Raw genomic sequence first — 14767 nt, 5'->3', positions numbered from 1 at the left:
TGATCGCACAAGTAAATGTCATCAGACAGCATGGAGGGACCCCATTATTTGCCTAGACTGTTATTGTTAGCACAACAGCTGGTGAATTAATTACACTAATGTTGAAGATGTCAGTCTTTCTGCTAACTGCTTTAACCACTTTTAAGACTGCATTATTGTTTTTGCAGTCCAACTCACTCTCTCTCTCTCTCACTCACTCACTCACTCACTCACTCATTTACACACACAACTAAGTGAACCCTCCATTTTTTGTGTGTGTGTGTGTGAGTCTGCAAGATAAAGAGAGAGAAAGAAACATGGCCTGCAGCAGCAGCAGCGCAGATGTGAGCATCTTCAAGCATCTGTGGCCTTTGATTGTTGTGAGTCGTGTGTAAAGTCCATGTGAAACAAAGGTTATGATCGGAAAACATGTGTAAAACAACAACCGCTAAATAAAAAAATAATGCAAATTCTCCAAGGTCTGTTGCATGAAACAGACTTCCTCAATCTTCCAAACCTAACCAAACTAGAACTGGTCGATCCTGTACACATTAACTACATTCACATCCAAAATGATCATCTAAAAACCCTCTTGACCATTAACAGTTAATGTATGTCCTACATTTCTTGTCAGGTTTGCAGTGTGGTCCAGGGTAAAGGTGCTGACCATGTGTGACCATGTGCCCCCATGACACAATCTCCCCAAGTTCTTAGGGCTCAGTCAACAAGTTGTCCCCAAACCAAAAGATCAAACCTCTGAGTAGGGGGCCACAGCATGACAAAGTAATACACAGGCAAACAGCAAGTGTGCGTGCGTGTGTGTGTGTGTGTGAAGCATTTTCTCTCAGCTTTAGGAGAGAATTTAAAGGAAACTGACATCCCAGCACATCTCAGAGGTAGCTCAACCTTCCTGGCTGTAGCTGTTCTGCTTATACCTTCATGCCTAAACACTTTAAATATACCACTACAATATCCACCCCCCCTCATCATTAGGTACATAATGCGAATAAAACCCACCGATTTCATCCAGCATTAGCATCTGCAAACGCTCAGCAGAAATTGAGCTCAACTTGGTTAGAAATCCAACTTTGCAACTCTGGACATTTGAAACAGCCTTCATGTACAAGACTGGACACCTTAGATATCCACATTAGATTATGTCACATAACGGTCCTCTCAAGATAAATGCTACCTATTACCTAGTGTTCATTTCAACATAGAAAGGTAAAACAGCTTCCTGTTACAGATGCTGACTGTGTACATGAACAGTATTAGCATTTTATCTGTCAAATGCACTCATTATGTGCTTTACCTATTAAGGAAACAACATCGGATTATTTTGTATCCCTCTCAACAGAACAGAACATTCCAGAGACTATCTTCAGAAACACATCTCAAATAAAGAAAAATAAATAAAAAGCTCATTAGGCTTAACAATGATGGAATATCACATACAAGGATGCACCTTCACACATAATAGAAACACAACCATTGAACCTGTAATATCTACAACAATCATTTGTATTTTATTTATTTATTTAGTTTTTACTAATAGCATATAATTGCACTGTATTGCATTTTAACTTTAACATCTAAATTCTGAAGGCAAACAACTGTATTTTCTAACACAATTACTGTACATTTGCAGCTGGGTGGCATCAGTAAGTGGAACACCTGCACAGAGACACTAAATGACCCATTTTGGAGGTGAAGTTCAGGAAGGACTTGTCAACAGGGTTCATGGCAGAGTTTCCTGGGGACAACAACTGGCCGCTGTTGGAATTCCTTACCTTGTTGCACCAACCAGCTTCTTCGCCTGGATTAGGGCTTTGCTGTCCATCTGTCGGGCATTGGCTTACATTTAAGCCCTGCCATTTCACAGACCTGACTCCAGCCAGCAATCCCACCAGGCAGCTTAGCTTTTCAATGACACTACAGTAACCTTTCTCTTGAAATTAGGCGACCCATATAGCAGTATGAAAGTGAGCTCTCTTGGGTCAGACACTACCAGTAAAGATGGATTTAGTGCTGGTAGTGTGGCTGTGTTATAAGTCAAATAGAAAAAAATATATATATCAATAAGAATTTTTATTGAACTGATTCATTTTGAAATGAGGAACATTTGTGACATGGTTAATAAATAATACATGTCCCCTATACATTTATTGCATTCACCTCAAGAGTTACAGTAAGGAGATTGGGTGTATTACTTTCTTACCTTTAAATATCCTTGCAAATGATTGTATTATAGACAGACACGCAGACAGTACAATTATTAATTTCACCAGCTGTAAGTTTGTCCATTCAGGATCAGCCTGGCGTCTGACTCAGCAGTTTTACAGAGAGGGGAATAGGCTTTAAGGGCTTTTAACACATACAGATAATGTCAGCATTATTTGAAGGATTTCCCAGAAGCTTACAGGTATTTAACTATGGTATTTAACAAGGCTCAGCAGTGATGTCTTGTGACAGGTAAACTTAAGTGTTAGATGATGGTTAAGTCTCAACAATACCCCCCCCCCCACACCACCACCACCACCTATGTTTAATGTGCTTATTGTGGAGAAGATAATGAGGATCGACAGGCTCATTTAAAAAGTAAAATGTAGTGGAGTGATAAGCTGATATAGCTACATGTGGACAGAAAGCGGTGAATAACTTACAACAACTGGCCTCAGTGAACTTGTCTAATGTAGAGCCAAAGATTTAAATTAAATTTTAAAAGAGAATACTAATCCTTTTAAAAAAGAAAAGTAACCTCAAATGGAGGAGTAAAGGGATTTTTTTTTTCCTCTTCATTCTTTCTTTATTTTATATTTGATTAATTAAAAACTTAATACACTTGATTTAAGTTTGGGTATTTACATGATAGAAAGGGACAGTAAGGGTCGTGGTTCAATTCAAACATCAGTCCAGTGTTCCATGTATGATTTTGGACCTGGAAGTCGCCCTCATTTGTGTTTCTGTGCTGTCTTTGATTGCTCCATAGTTACGGTCTTCTTCGTTGTGTTTTTAGACCAAAACGAGCGTGCCACCAACCGGATTGGAAAATGTGGTACCGGGAGCATGCACAGTCGACACGGATCCGGTCCGCACGGAATAAAAGAAGAAGTGTAAAGTAAAATAAATTAGGAGTAAAAAAAAAGAATGGGCATGGATTTGTCAGCATAGGGTCCACATGGACCAACATTTACATCTAATGGATGCACGGATGCAGAAAGTATGACCAGCCCTAATGAGTTGGCTACTGTAATGCAACTCCATTGCCATTTCCATGAGGGAAGCAGGATAGTTAGGATCCTAGTGGATGCTGCCACAAAGGCATTTACAGTATCTCTGGTTATTACTAGTCTTGGACCAGTGGGTCCTCATTTATTGAGCACCGTTGTCTTATCCTCAACCACATTCATTCCATTCAGAAGCACGCCCCCTCTCACTTCACCTTAGTTAATGTAATTCTCTGGGTGCTTACTGGAGTGCTGATTAGAATGAAGAAGTGCATTCAGACTACATGGCTGTGAGAGAATGATAACGCCAGATCATTAACAAAACAGAGCTGCAAATGTTTACCGGTGGATGGCATTCTTCACCCTAATGTGTCCCTGTCTTAACTGCTTTTCCTGCATATTTGCTGCTGTAGCCATGTGCAATAAATATGGATGCCGCTCTGTCAGGAACAAAACACAGTAATGTATTTTGGATGAAGGATTGTGAAAGCATTAGGAAAATTTTCTCTTCATAATAGTCGGATCCATTATGGTTAATCAAGTGTGGTGCTGTTTTGTAGACATTGTAACCCTGTGTAAAAGGACTGCAAGGACTCGACAACCACAAGGGATTGTGTTTGTTTTCAGTGTCATTTGTAATAAAGTTGAAATGAATAGCATCTCATTGACTGATATATCCCATGCGAAAGCTACATCATAAAGCGTGATTGATACAGTATAATTGAGCTTGCTATAAAGCCATTTCTTCTCAGGTGTCTTAGCATGTGATACAATGCCCCACACTTCTCCATCTCACAGCGCTCAGCCTTGACTTGATCAATCCAGGTTAAAGAATGAGAATGATTAAGTATAGCGGGAGGCAACGCGGGGCACAGCAGGCTCCGGTGCAGGTGTCTGATCACAGACACACCATCACCTCTGCCTGTTTTGAAATCACTTCTCTTGATTAAAGATGGTATCATCCATTCCCCAATCTGAAATCTGACCTTAGAGGGGCCAAAATGAAATTGAGTGAAGTAAATCTAATCCTGCCTTTTTTGATGAGTCTGATGTCCAGTTGACTGTTGGTCCAGAGGGAAAAGGTTATTAGCAGTGACCATAGCGGGAGTGACATATCACCCCATACTTAACTGTCAACCATAGCATCACAGTTGTCTCCCTCTTTCCTATAATCTCAATCTGCCACATGTGATAAGGTGCGTGGTATCAAGTGAAGCGCAAGCAGGCGCAATATCTTTCTTCACGTCAGCAATCAACCTGAAAGCAAGCGATGAAACTGCACCACTGGCAAAATTCTATATATTCTATAAACTCTGACAACACCCATGACAAAAAGACATGAATCCCGGCAGATGTGAGGCTTTCATAAGTGTATTTATCATCCAGTTTTCAAATTTCCTAATGCAGAAAAAATATTTGAGTCCATGTTATAGAACATCATTTAATGATACTATATTGATCAATTATTTATTAATATAATACTCGTCATTATTTAATTGCATTATTAGGGGTAAGAGAAGAGGCACACTAACAGATGTTATTGAAATTTGCCCCCCCCCACCTTCCCCTTTTTTTAACACTCAGTATCCAATTCCCTGGTAGTGTGTAGTCTATATTTTATCATAAAATATGACTTGAGTGGAGTGTCAGCCACAGCACATACATCACACTTGCCACCATCCATCTTTGATTGCATCCTCCTGCAAACTTCTGCTCCACCCCTGCTGTTTTCCCGAGCTCACACAGAAAATTCAAGCTGGTAACGTGAAGAAAAGAATAGGCTGGAGAAAAAAAGACTCTGCTAATAGAGGAAAAAAATACAGATGTTCTCGGCAGATGTGTCTATGACACAGCATGTATTGGATTGCTGTCTGAAAATTGCCGTTAATTCCACTTGAAGCTGCGTCCCTTCACTTCATATCAGGGTGATAGCATTGACTGATTGATTTTGGCTGCGAGGTGAGCAGCAGGAAATGCTTACAACAGCAGACACAATGAGGGTGAAGTGCAATATTTTTGGAGATCACCATAATATTTCTTTTCCTTTGCTTATTTAGCTAAAGTCATGAGCTCCTCCTCTTCTATATTGTAACTGTGTGTGACAGAATGCACACACTGCAGCAACTTCTGAAGCATTGTGCACACATTCAAAACTGTCAGCACTCTCAATTATGCAAACACCTGCCTTATTCCTCGCAACCACTCTTTTCTGTTCATCTTGTGTCTGTGACATAAATATTTCAGCAGAAGCCCTATTTATTCTCTGTTCTCTGAGGAGCTGTGTCACATGAGAATGGCATTTCTTTGTTGTTAACTCTAAACTCACAATAGCCATGGTCTTGAGCACAAGTTCATTTTACTTCAACTTCAAACTGCAATTTTCTTTTTTTTTCAATTTTCATATCCTACAAACCACATTTAGTTGAAAAAATACATCCTTAAATTTAGTGAAATAATATGTATGGCATACAAAAAAATGTGAGCTGATTTATTTTATTGCTTCTCAATCTGTCAGGTAGTTCCTTTTGGTCTTAAAAAAACAATAAGACTAACAACAGACTCATTACTCGTTCTAAAGTGTGTCAGTTGTGTGATTTCCTCTCCTAACACATGTTTTGTATTTGTGTCTCATCAGGTAACCGATAAGATGGTGGCCAGAGAAGCAACTGGGCACAGCTACCTGGTGGCCTGCTGGCAGCCCATTCTGATCCTGATGCTGGGCACTGTGCTTTCTGGCTCCACCACAGGTTGTCCATCCCGCTGTGAGTGTAATGTTCAAGAGCGCTCTGTGATGTGCTACCGCAAGAAACTCATGACAGTTCCTGAGGGCATTCCCGCAGACACAAGAGTGCTCGATCTCAGCAAGAATCGCATTAGAACCATCAACCCAGACGAGTTTGCCAACTTTCTCAACCTTGAACACCTGGAGCTCAGTGAAAACACCATTTCCACTATTGAACCTGGAGCATTCAACAATCTGTACGGCTTGCGGACCTTGGGGCTGCGTAGCAACAAACTTAAGTTAATCCAGCTCGGTGTCTTCACAGGCCTAAGTAATCTCACACAACTGGACATAAGTGAAAACAAAATTGTTATTCTGTTGGACTATATGTTCCAGGACCTGTACAACCTCCGATCTTTAGAAGTGGGTGATAATGACCTGGTTTTCATCTCCCACCGGGCTTTTCATGGACTAAGTAGCCTTGAGCACCTAAGTCTAGAGAAGTGCAACTTGTCCTCTGTGCCGACAGAGGCTTTTACCCATCTCCACAGTTTGATCACTCTCAGGCTGCGCAACCTCAATATCAATGTGATACGGGATTACTCCTTTAAACGTCTTTATAGGCTGAAAGTGCTGGAAATAGCAAATTGGCCATTTTTGGATACGATGACCCCAAATTGCTTGTATGGATTGAATCTGACCTCTCTGACCATTGCAAATGCCAACCTGACCACGATTCCATATGTAGCCCTGCGGCATCTGGTTTACTTGCGCTTTCTTAATCTTTCTTATAACCCCATCCATACCATTGAGGGGAATAAGCTCCACGATCTTCTGCGTCTGCAGGAATTTCATTTGGTGGGAGGCAGACTGGCTATGATTGAGCCCTACTCTTTCCGTGGCCTGAACTACCTGAAGATTTTAAATGTCTCTGGGAACTCTCTGAACACTTTGGAGGAGTCAGCTTTCCATTCAGTTGGCAACCTGGAAACCCTTGCCCTGTATGATAATCCCCTGGCCTGTGATTGCAGACTGTTATGGGTATTCAGACGACGCTGGCGACTGAACTTTAACAGGCAGCAGCCCACCTGTGCCTCCCCAGAGTTTGTCCAAGGTAAAGAATTCAAAGACTTCCCAGATGTTCTGCAGCCTAACTACTTCACATGTCGCAGATCTAGGATTAGGGATCGCAAACCCCAGCAGAAATTTGTTGATGAGGGAGCCATTGTTCACTTTGCTTGCCAAGCAGATGGAGACCCCGCCCCAGTGATCATGTGGCTGTCCCCACAGAAAAAGTTCATCACCACCAAGACGATTGGAAGGCTCTCTGTGTTGCCAGATGGTACCCTTGAGGTCCGCTATGCTCAGATTCAAGACAATGGTACATATGTGTGTATAGCTAGCAATGCAGGTGGGAATGACACGTCTCTTGCTCACTTGCACATTCACAGCTACTCACCAGACTGGCCACACCAGCCCAACAAGACATTTGCCTTCATCTCCAACCAGCCAGCAGAAACAGGTACAAACGACACGAGAGCCAACGCCCCTTTTCCATTCGACATAAAGACATTGATCATTGCGACCACGATGGGCTTCATCTCCTTTCTCGGTGTCGTCTTGTTTTGCCTGGTGCTGCTCTTTCTGTGGAGCAGAGGAAAAGGCAACACTAAGCACAACATTGAGATTGAGTATGTGCCACGGAAATCGGACGCTGGCATGAGCAGCAGCCAAGTGGAAGCACCTCGCAAGTTTAACATGAAAATGATATAATGTGGAGCCTGGGGGGATTTACTAATTTTCAACTTAAAAATAAGACAAAATGGAAAGGAGGACATTTTATTTCCGCTCTTGAAAAACCTGTGGATCCTGGTCTGTTGTTTGTCCTGACTGGGATAAGGATTAGAGAGAAGGGCAGTTCCTGACTTTCACAGGTGAGAGGGAATGGAAGCTCACCCAGTGCGATGGGACACTGGTGGATTCTACATGGCTGATGGGGGCATTAACTAAAAGTCAAATTTGTCATAAGCAGTTCCTATTCCTGTGTGTTTGTACTGGGGGAAAACAATAACAAGTAAAAAAACACTTAAAATAACCACAACACAAGGGGAATATCATATTTTGGCCATTACTGTATTTTGTCAGGTTTTTTCATTTGTTTTTTTTCCCCATAGTTATTTGTCAAGTCATGAATGAGATGTGTATGGGTTGATGAGCACATTTACACAACTTGGATGCATTTAACTCATCATTGTGATACATTATTTTTACAACTGTGAATGCAATGTGCTACACTGTCTTTTTCTTTCTTACTGATTGTGTGTCACAATACCTTATGCACTCAGTGGAAATTGTACCCCCCCCCCCCCCCCCCCCCCCCCCCCCACACACACACACACACACACACACTCTAGCAGAATACAAAATGCAGATACTTAATTTGGCACAATGGTAAATGTGAGAAATCCAAAACTGTTGGTGAGATGTAAAACTTCATTTGAATGTCACAACTGCTTTGTAACTATTTTGTTGCCTCAAACAAATACAACTATGAGCTCATGTCCCACCAGATTTCTTTTATATATATATATATATGGATATTTTTGAATACTTAGATTTGATGTTGATTTCTTTTGATTTTATAGGTTATACCTGAAAATGTCACTCAACCCTATGATAACCTGATATGAGTGCATAAGTTACACATGCACACAGTCCTCTGGTGTGCATCAGTGCCAGAAAAAAACATAAGCTGCAGCTCAGTGGTGTGTTGTTAAAGTGGTTTGTGGGGCATCGGTCAATTTTTCAAACATGGAAATAAAATTAAATGACTTAATCATACTTGACATCATTTAATAAATACATGCACAGTTGCATAACTTTTTCCAAGATACTCGGTAGCAGTGTGAGTAGGAGAGCATTGTCAGTCTTGTGGTAGTGAGGTCACATTTTTCACCAACCCTGTCACAACTTGTAGTCAGTGAATCACTGAAATCAATTTGATATATCCAGGTCAAGATGCAGAAGACAGTCTTGTCCTCCTTCAGAAATGTGTCAAAAGTGTGTCTGACTCTCAGTGGAAGAGGCAGGTGATCTTTGAGTGATTGAGCTCGAGAGAAATGGCAGCAATGTGGTAGCTTACGCAGGAGTGAGGGTGTAGGTATAAGTTAAGCTACAAAAACTGATTTAGTTAGATTTTAATGTTGTACCCTCAACAATATTGACTCATACGGTGCCCTGACATCATCATCATCATCATCATCAATAAATCCTTGACACAAATTCTCCGTATTGTATAACTATATTATGTGTGACAAGATTTAGTTCCGAAAAATAGAAGGGAATCAGTTCAATTAGAACTAGTTATTTTCACACACACTAATTAGTGATAGTGAATCTGACCCTCTGCATTTGACCCATCCCTGTTACACACCAGTGGTGAACACTTATCTGCACCCAGTTCCGAGCCCAATCCCTTTCCTCATGGCCCTGGGCTGTCATGTGTCCGAGCCCAATATCTAATATCGGTGTCCTCTAGTTGTAGATGCAACCCAGACAGCACACACACACACACAAAGATTGAGGGCATGACGCAGACAGAAATGTGAGACGTTGTAGATATGATGCTCTGTAACAAGAAAAGAAGCAGCACTTGTTCTACGGTTCAGCCAATCAGACTGTGCCGTTGGCATTTTAACCTTCAAATAATGTCCCCAGGATTATTTTGATCACACATCAAATTACAACCCGGTGAATGTCTGTCAAAGCCTGCGCAGGTCTGCAGCGTCTGCATTGTGCATACGTCACAGAGAGCAAATCCTATATTGTGTTACATTAATACAATAAAGGCTTATCCAGAACCTTTTGAATTGCATTTAAAAAACGACAACAACAACAAAACTGTTATGTAACGGTATTATTTTGTGCTGAAAATGATTATGAGAAATACAAGTTGTGGTGCTCCAATTCTTTTTTGAATACGATGTGCTCCTCAAGCTGTAGAATATTTCTTTCATCGTGGGTTATTTTTCTTTATGGTTTAATGAAATCAGTGATTTACTCTTCTTGCAGCCCCCCCCCCCCCCCCCCCCCATCAAAGCCATGGATAACTTACCCACCAGGATTGTTTAAAGATTTGCTGTCCCCCTCTAAATGTGCATTGTTTGTTGGGAGGGGAAAAAAAAGAACTGCATATTATGCTCCATTTGGTGCTGCATAGGAAATGTGAGGTTACAGCCTTACCTTTATAAGTACACACTGTGGACAGCTGGGCTTGGCGAACGTGTGTGAGAATAAAGACTAAGTTATTTATGATGGATGACATTACAGACAACGGCACAGTAATGGGCCTGAAGTATGGACTGAATATGCAGATGGCTGGAGTGACACAGATGGTTTCACCCATGGAGCAATCTGAAGCAGCTTTGGTGTAATCCGTTTTGCATAAACGAAAAAAAAAAAAATATCACTGGATATGGCTCATGGTTCTCCCTCTTGCTGATTATGAATGCTCTCTTCGTTTAAAGTGTGGCTACTGTACCTAGCCTTTCTTGGCCCCGAGTGACCCTGACAATTTATTTTTGTTTCTTTTATTCCTTTTTATTATTATTATTATTTTGACCCTGGACTATAATGACCATGTAGTCCAAGCCAACTTTTTTATAAAAAAAAGATACTAAAAAATAAATCTATGGAAAATACATTTAAATTGTTCTGTGCAATAAAGGTAATATGCAGATTTTTTTTTTCTTTTTTTTTTTTAAATTAACAAAATTTTGTTGATGTTGAATTGTTGAGAATATGGTATGTTGTATTAAACAATCTATGGACTTTTTCAAACACGTCATTGTCCTATCTTGATTTGAAGGTGTGGTTAGTACAAGCGTTTAAATATGGAAAGTGTTTATCCGTGGGGTTTGGACAGTGCTAGTTTGTTCACTCAGTAATGTGTAAATGTTCTCATACCATCCACAGTACAGTCCTATTTCTCTTAGAATAGAATAAAAAGCAATTTTATTTGAATAGGGATGATACCGTTTAACAGTTTCAAAACAAATAATGCAACTGATGTGCCGTACAGAGAGTTCACAGCTATGGCAAATGTCCGACTCTTTGTGTACAACATGATCAGCACAATAATTGTTACAACATTCTCCTTCTTCAATATAGACGTATACAAGTAAAATGTAGTGTTTATCCACCATGAACAATTTAAATATGAACATTTGGGTGTCATTTTTACGGTCAGTGACCAAATGAGCAATTTAATGTTTGATTTGTTTGATTGAATCCTTCATTAAACGATGATGTAGTTGGCAGGGTAATTATATGTTTCACTGGTAATTGCTTGTTTACAAGGGAATTGGTAGTTCACTTGTCCACTTGCCTCGTCTCTTAACATTAATTAGCCACCATTAGTGAAGCATCACAGACATTGCATTATTATTTTATGCCGCACAGTTGTAACTTTGAAGAGACAATGATGTTTAAATGATTAGTTAATGGATTTCAAAATGATGCAAAACAAAAAGTCGTGTTTTACGCTTTGAATAACAATTTCATTCTGCATGTATCTTAGCAATGACAGACAACATTAGGCTACACTTTGAAGGTTACGGGAAATGACCAGGGATACGACTAGAACAGCCTAGTTGTTTAAACATGCTGCTGCTCCACATTAAGTTTGAATATTTGCCCCACTCCCTTTCATTCTACATTCTAGCTGCCTTCATCTGCAGGGACTTTTGGCAAGGTTTTTTTTCTTTTTTCTCTCCCCCTCAAGCTAGATCAAAGCATGCTCATTTATCTTCTGACTTGAAAAAAGACAGGCAGGATAGAAGAGGGGAGAAGCTTTTCTTGAGGCCTTACAGCTCCAGGGAGTAATGGAAACATCCATTGTTTTTCTGTTCCTCAGATACTAGATTTATGCTTAAATATTCTAGGTCAGGAACAGGCTGATAGATTCTGACACCATCCGACAAGTCATTTCTCCTCAAATGAACACGAAAATAGGGACACACCTCTGGGTGCTCCTCGCAATTATCCAAATCCCTGTGCTTAACAGCATTTTTGCAAACAGTGCACGTAAGCAAATAAAAGTGTGAATTTGCTTTTGCCGGCATTTCTTGTCAAGACGGAATTCCCACGAGACAAATGTTCTATCTATGTTTTTATCTCTACTTGAGGCAGCCCTAGCCGTATACATAGGTTAATGACAAGCAGCGTATAACCTACACAACATATGTGGAGATACACATAATGTCTGACCTTTTGTCCATCTGACCTTCTGGGTTTTACGCAAGAGGTGTCAGAAAAGTTACCACAGGGATAACTGGCTTGTGGCGGCCAAGCCTTCAAACTGATGTCATCATTTCATTCTTCAGTGTAACCTCTTCCTATCATGAGACTGGTTAGATGTAATACTGTACATGTTGTTAACAGTATTTCACTACATCAGTTGAAGGCAATTACAGTGAGTGTTACATAGAGGATTTACTGACTCTCTAAGAGGAAGTATTCATAGATTATCAAGGTATTTTATTTTAATACAGTGGCAATACAAGTAAAAATCAACCAGAGAAAAAGCCAGTAGTAAGTCAGTGGCAGTTAGCACCTAAAGCAGGGGTTTCATTTTAGTTCAGGAGCCACATAAAGCACAATTTAAATTTCAAGTGGGCCAGACCAGTAGGATAATAGCATAATACCCCATTCCCTTTGTTTAACATTAATCTTTTTACAAAACACATTTTGAACAACCTGAAATTTCCTGAGAAAAATAATTGCAATTTCAATATCATTATGCCAAAGTTTACCATCAACACATGTGCTTTACAACTTACAGGTCACAGTGGATCTAAAATGACACACAACATTTAGTCACAGGTATCTGGAACTGAAAAATATTGTATTTCTCATTAGAATTATATTCTAATCATAATGTCAAATTTTCACAAATTCATACTGTGGGCCGGATTGGACCATCTGGTGGGCCAGTTCTCGCCCGTGGGCCCTATGTTTGACACCCCTGGCCTAAACACTTAAGGGGCTAAACACCTGTAGTAGAACTGTTCATTTGTATTTCTTGTATTTCATATAAGCACATGAAATAACCACAATAATAAATAATAAAATTAAAATCATCTAGTTTATTTTAAAGGCTTCAGTAGTGTAGAATGTAAAATATAACATACCAGCTTTAATGTTAGTTTAAATACCAAAATGGCTGTTATGCTAATGTAAAAAAAAAAAATATTTAAAGATGTAATAGGATGAATTCAATTCAGAGGGATAATACGAATCATGCTTAACTTAGAGTAGTGTAGTTGTTTAGAGTTCATTGCTCTGCTGTTGTAAAACTTCATCTGCTGCAGATAGTCATTTCCATGGGTCATTAAAGCAAAACAGGATATAGCAGCAAGCAATTTTCAAAAAAACTGTATTAACGCTGATGCCTGAACGCAGCAATTCCCCAGAAAGTCACACGTGGCCACTCATTTTCCTCATTTTACTGTTCTATGTGGATGACTCACATTATTACTTTATGATTGACACAGTGTGTATTACACTCCTGTAATGTATTAAAACCAAACCCTGTTCAGATTCTTCTCTTTATATTTATTTCCGCTGGGACATTGTTCCCAAACAACGTGTTTCCGTACAAATAAGTGCCTCAAATCAGGAATTCATCCATATGTTCTCACACTGTAAACGTCCTCAGACCATGTGTGCACGCAAATGATGAAGGACCAGTGATCCTATTAAATATAAATACATACTACCCCTAAAAGACATCAAATACATTTATTTAAAAAAGGCTGAAAAACAACAGAAATTGAATTTATTAATGTAAGACAAGATAAAGATAAGATAGTACTTTCCCAGCAGCAAAGACAATTAAGGTAATAAATAATAAATTACCAAATGTATTAAATAATAGTGAACATGAATGTGTCATACTTTAAATTGTAATATGTAAGTTAGTTTACTTAGTTAGCAATGAAGTATATGAGAATGTTCAGTCTTAGACTGACTGGGCTGTTATAGTATTATATTATACTATAAGACTCTCAACTATCCACACTTTACTACTGAGTTTGCATGAAAGTTGATTTTGTTTACTGTGCCGTTCTGTGCAGAATATTCATATTTATTTAATGCGCTTTAAGTTCAGTAGTAGGTGAAACTTTGATCCTTCTGAGTTCATGGGTTTATGTCTGGTGTGGCTCCCATGGGGTGGGGCTTTGCTCGTGCTTTGATGTCGAGCAGACAGTTCTGCATAGTCAATAAACAACTCCCCAAGCCCTGCAGCTTAGAAAAAGAAGAAAAGAAAGGGGGGGGGGGGAGCCAGGGAGCCACCTAACTCCCCTACGTTTCTCACTTTTGACTGCTTTGCTGTTCTTTGCAGTCTTGTGACTATCGAGCATGCGACAGGATCGTGTCCAAAAAGGATTTCTGTTGAGGCCCATTTTTGCCTGGGCCATATGCCACAGCCCAAGTCTCTGTAGGTGACTCAATCTACCCTCCTTATTTATTTAACAACCCCATGAAAGAGTTATGAGTTCCCAATTCAAAAAAAAAAAAAAGAAAAAGTGACAGCCAAAAGGAAGCATCTGCCTGCCATTAAAACCATCTTTTTGGCATCCTGCTAAAATGGCGTCACTGCTGGGGACTGTTTATACTCAACCTACAATTGTTCTCACTTTAGGGGGCAAGCACATTGTTTGCAGGCGGATGCGCCACCAAGGTGATCTGGGAAATTATTATCAAGGTGAATACATAAGAAGATAAAGGGGTAGATCCATCTTATAATGCTCTTCTATTTCCAATCTCCCCCCATGTG

General features: G+C 39.8%; 1 protein-coding gene across 2 annotated transcripts in view; it reads left to right on the top strand.

Annotated features, from left to right (window-relative positions):
• The window catches only part of lingo1a (leucine rich repeat and Ig domain containing 1a), a 101154-nt gene extending 89913 nt beyond the window's left edge, over positions 1-11241 (top strand). The window contains exon 3 of one of the 2 annotated variants that reach the window (XM_058646271.1): positions 5842-11241. In XM_058646271.1, coding sequence (XP_058502254.1) covers positions 5854-7701 — 1848 coding nt within the window. In that variant the 5' untranslated portion in view covers positions 5842-5853 and the 3' untranslated portion in view covers positions 7702-11241. The remainder of the gene's footprint in view (positions 1-5841) is intronic. The other variant, XM_058646270.1, reaches the window with a different exon arrangement.
• Positions 11242-14767: the final 3526 nt, after the last annotated feature.

The sequence above is a fragment of the Solea solea genome, chromosome 12 (genome assembly GCF_958295425.1).
Source record: "Solea solea chromosome 12, fSolSol10.1, whole genome shotgun sequence".
NCBI lineage: Eukaryota > Metazoa > Chordata > Actinopteri > Pleuronectiformes > Soleidae > Solea > Solea solea.
The sequence above is the reverse complement of the archived record's forward strand: the minus strand, read 5'-3'. Positions and strand labels throughout refer to the sequence as shown.